General features: G+C 46.7%; 1 protein-coding gene across 1 annotated transcript in view; it reads left to right on the top strand.

Annotated features, from left to right (window-relative positions):
- The window catches only part of xrn1 (5'-3' exoribonuclease 1), a gene marked incomplete at its 3' end in the record, with an annotated part of 50,174 nt that overhangs the window by 42,353 nt on the left and 2,821 nt on the right, over positions 1-5,000 (top strand). The window contains exons 28-31 of the mRNA XM_080524689.1: positions 162-294; positions 2,105-2,174; positions 2,908-3,091; positions 4,496-4,579. Coding sequence (XP_080380815.1) covers positions 162-294; positions 2,105-2,174; positions 2,908-3,091; positions 4,496-4,579 — 471 coding nt within the window. The remainder of the gene's footprint in view (positions 1-161; positions 295-2,104; positions 2,175-2,907; positions 3,092-4,495; positions 4,580-5,000) is intronic.

The raw sequence follows: 5,000 nt of genomic DNA, 5'->3' as shown, positions 1-5,000 counted from the left end.
TCTTCCCCTCTCTTCTCCTCTCCTCTCTTCCCCTCTCCTCTCCTCTCTTCCCCTCTCCTCTCCTCTCCTCTCCTCTCCTCTCCTCTCCTCTCCTCTCCTCTCCTCTTACATGTGTGTCTGTCCCTGTGCGTGCCTGTGTGTGTGTGTGTGTGTCTCCCCAGCCTCTGGAGCAGCAGCATGGCGTGGTACCAGACCCGGAGGCAGAGTTCCGTCTGTTTGACCGGGTCGTCAACGCCAGGGACAACTTCTCTGTCCCCCTGGGCCTGAGAGGCACCGTGATAGGCATCAAGGGCTGTGAGTACTCACACACACACACACACACACACACACACACACACACACATACACACATATACCGTGGGTTCTGAAAGTATTCAGACCCCCTTAAATCTTAAAACTCCCCTTAAAACACTGAAATATCACATGGCCATAAGTATTCAGACCCTTTGCTGTGACACTTGTATATTTAACTCAGGTGCTGTCCAATTCTTCTGATCATCCTTGAGATGGGCCTACACCTTCCTTGGAGTCCAGCTGTGCTTAATTATATTGATTGGACTTGATTGGGAAAAGCACACACCTGTCAATAGAAGACCTTACAGCTCACAGTGTAAAGTCAGAGCAAATGAGAATCATGAGGTCGAAGGAACTGACTGAAGAGCTTAGAGACAGAATTGTGGCAAGGCACAGATCTGGCCAAGGCTACAAAAAAATGTCTGTTGCACTTAAGGTTCCTAAGAGCACAGTGGCCTCCATAATCCTTAAATGGAAGAAGTTTGGGACGACCAGGACTCTTCTTCGAACTGGCCGTCCGGCCAAACTGAGCATCCGGGGGAGAAGAGCCTTGGTGAGAGAGGTAAAGAAGAACCCAAAGATCACTCTGGCTGAGCTCCAGAGATGCAGCGGGGAGATGGGACAAAGTTCTAGAAAGACAACCATCTCTGCAGCCCTCCACCAGTCGGGGCTTTATGGCAGAGTGGCCCGACGGAAGCCTCTCCTCAGTGCAAAACACATGAAAGCCCGCATCGAGTTTGCCAAAAAACACCTGAAGGACTCCCAGACTCTGAGAAATAAAATTCTCTGGTCTGATGAGACCAAAATCGAACTTTTTGGTCTTAATTCTAAGCGGTATGTGTGGAGAACACCTGGCACTGCTCATCACCTGCCTAATACCATCCCTACAGTGAAGCATGGTGGTGACAGTATCAGGCTGTGGGGTGTTTTTCAGCTGCAGGGACAGGACGACTGGTTGCAATTGAAGGAAAGATGAATGCAGCCAAGTACATTGATACCCTAGACAAAAACCTTTTCCAGAGTGTTCACGACCTCAGAATGGGCCGGAGGTTCACCTTCCAACAAGACAATGATCCCAAGCACACAGCTACAATAACGAAGGAGTGGTTTCAGAACAACTCTGTGAATGTTCTTGAATGGCCGAGCCAGAGTCCTGACTTAAATCCAATTGAGCATCTCTGGAGAGACCTGAAGATGGCTGTCCACCAACGTTCACCATCCAACCTGACAGAACTGGAGAGGATCTGCAAGGAGGAATGGCAAAAGATCCCCAAATCCAGGTGTGAAAAACTTGTTGGATCATTCCCAAGAAGACTCATGGCTGTATTGGCTCAAAAAGGTGCTTCTACTCAATACTGAGCAAAGGGTCTGAATACTTATGGCCATGTGATATTTCAGTGTTTATTTTGTAATAAATCTGCAAAAATGTCTACAAGTCTGTGTTTTTCTGACAATATTGGGTGCTGTGTGTGCATGAACGAGGAAAGAAATGAAATTAATTGATTTTAGCAAATGGCTGCAATATGACAAAGAGTGAAACATTTAAGGGGGTCTGAATACTTTCCGAACCCACTGATACACACCTACACACACACACACACACACACACTTATATATACACACACACACACACTTATATACCCACACACACACACACACACGTTAATGTCATACCCACACACACCTATATACACGCATACACACACACACACACATCTATACACACACACACACACACACACACATACACACCCTCCCCTTATCTGATGTTGTGTGTGTGTGTGTGTGTGTGTGTGTGTGTGTGTTGCAGCTGAGCGGGAGGCGGAGGTGCTGTATGAGGTGGTGTTTGACCAGGAGTTCCCTGGAGGACTCACTATCAGGTAAACATCATACATCAACTTCATTCTTCCTTCTTCTAGCATGACGACTGCCTGCCCAGGCCTGAGCATAGATGACTGTGTCCCGCTGTGACTGGTGGATAGATGTTTCACTTACTTAGACAAATGTATTTGTTTGTTGGCTTTGGATAAAGGCGCCTGCTAAATGCCCAAAATGTAATGTGTATGTGTGTGTCTGTGTCTGCCCTAGATGTGTGTATGTGTGTGGCTGTGTCTGCCCTAGATGTGTGTGGCTGTGTGTGTGTGTCTTCTGGGCAGAGTGTGTGTTGTGTTATTGGGTCTAAATCAACTTCCAGCTTGTTGTTGTGGCTGTGTGTAACGTTGTGGTTGTGTGTAACGTTGTGGCTGTGTGTAACGTTGTGGTTGTGTGTAACGTTGTGGTTGTGTGTAACGTTGTGGTTGTGTGTAACGTTGTGGTTGTGTGTAACGTTGTGGTTGTGTGTAACGTTGTGGTTGTGTGTAACGTTGTGGTTGTGTGTAACGTTGTGGCTGTGTGTAACGTTGTGGTTGTGTGTAACGTTGTGGTTGTGTGTCCAGGTGTGGTTGTGTGTAACGTTGTGGTTGTGTGTAACGTTGTGGTTGTGTGTCCAGGTGTGGTTGTGTGTAACGTTGTGGTTGTGTGTAACGTTGTGGTTGTGTGTAACGTTGTGGTTGTGCGTAACGTTGTGGCTGTGTGTGCAGGTGTGGTTGTGTGTAACGTTGTGGTTGTGTGCAGATGTGGTTCTGGTCGGGGGTACCGGCTGCCCCCCTCCGCCTTAATCAACCTGAGTCACGGCGGTCGCCACGGCGACCAGGGCTCCTACAAGCTGACGGCCATCGTCAAGCCCCAGCCCGCCCCCGCCCCCCGCGGACAGCTGGGCCTCAACCACTCCCCCCGCTCCCCCTTCATACCCACACAGGTAGACACACACACACACACACACACACACACACAGGTGAGACACACGCACACACACACACACAGGTAGACACACACACACACACACAGGTGAGATCACTCCCCCAAGAGCTTTGAGAGTCTTGTAATCCAAAGTCCAAATAAAAGTAACAAACGAAAGTAATATGTTGGTGTGGTGTGGTATGTACGCGTATGTAAATGTTTGTTTGTATGTGTGTCACTTCTGGGTCGGGCCTATCCCCGATCGGAATTCAAAAGCAAAGTTATTAAAACAAAGTTGTCAAACAAAATAACTTGTATCAAACAAAAACAATCAATCTTTTCTAATGTGGTGGTTTATCGTGATGTGGTTGAAAAACTGTGTCGCACCCTCACGTGTCAGGACTCATCAAGCCCAAGCAAGGAGAGATCACTTCCTTATATCAATTCATAGCTTTCAGTCACGTGGTTTCTTCCCTAGCAACCACCAACCTGACGGGCAAAAAGTATCATAGCAACATCGCTCAAAATGGCGAGTGGACGCAATTTACCGGCTGCCTACTATTTAGACCACCTCACCCATGAAGAACTATCAAGATACACGACGGTGATAGGAGAGTAGGATTGACACCATTCAAATGGTTTTGAATTCCCTGGCTTCTCCTCTATCCGGACACGTTGGAATTATTTTCCTAACCCCCGGAGAATCAAAGTTATTAACCCGCAAAAGGTGCTTCCTTGACCGGCTTTGTCCGTGAATAACACCGGTTATGGAGGTGGTACTAACACAAGACTATTATTGCTAAATTCACCATCAGTATACGGTCATTTTGAGCCCTTAACCACCGCACTGACACCCCGAGAACATGTACTTTTAATACGAAACTCGATCAACCGGGCGTTCGGGAGTTTTACCGCTGCTGGACGGAACTCCCGCTGACAGCCGGTCGAGGGTTATATTTCTACCCGGGAATTCGCTCCTTGCTGTGTCCACGGTGATAGGAGTGGAGGATCGACTCCATTCAAATAGTTTTCGATTCCCTGTCCTCCCATGTATCCGGACACGTTGGAATTATTTTCCTAACCCCCGGAGAATCAAAGTTATTAACCCGCAAAAAGTGGGTTTTGCCCGCAAAAAGTGCCGTTTGCCCGTCAGGTGGGCGTTTCCACTATGCTGTGACGTCACATGAAAGCTATGAATTGTCCTTAGATTGGGCGACACCCATTTTCAAAATAAAAGTCTTTATGGGCCAAAGTACCACTTTCAAAATACCATTCAAGTGGCTTTTCATAAATAATAATATAAAGCTTTTTTGGCTCCAACAATAATAATAATTCATTATAGTTATAAAGTGCTTTTCAGTGACTTATGTCTCTCCCTCCTCCTCCCTCCCTCCTGCTCCCCCCCCCCCTCCCTCCCTCTCAGCAGCAGCAGAATGGCAGACAGAACATTCTCAGGACCGACTCTCAGGGAAGCAAAACATCTCCACACAACAAACACCAGCCTAAGGTGTGTGTGTGTGTGTGTGTGTGTGTGTGTGTGTGTGTGTGTGTGTGTGTGTGGGCTAAAACCAGGGATGTGCATAACTCTAAATGTTCATGGTGGATTATTGGATGTGTGTGTGTGACATTCACACAGGCAGCCATGGATCACTGGCAAGAAATCACTTCATATCTTAAACAAACAAAAAACCTTCAACAGTGAAAGATCTAATCTATTCTGGTATTAATCCTCATGAATTTCTCCTTCTTAATACTTAAATTAGGCAACATAACAATAACATAACATAACAATAACATAACAATACCATAACATAACAATAATGCAGAACAGAAAAAAGGCATGCAGCTGATACCCTGCGCTCGCATTAGAGTGGTGTGCACATTTTGTACTATTCGGTTGTTAAGTCTGACATCAAACGTGACGTTTA

Source organism: Nansenia antarctica (genome assembly GCF_963989245.1).
Source record: "Nansenia antarctica genome assembly, chromosome: 2".
Taxonomy (NCBI): domain Eukaryota; kingdom Metazoa; phylum Chordata; class Actinopteri; order Argentiniformes; family Microstomatidae; genus Nansenia; species Nansenia antarctica.
The sequence above is the reverse complement of the archived record's forward strand: the minus strand, read 5'-3'. Positions and strand labels throughout refer to the sequence as shown.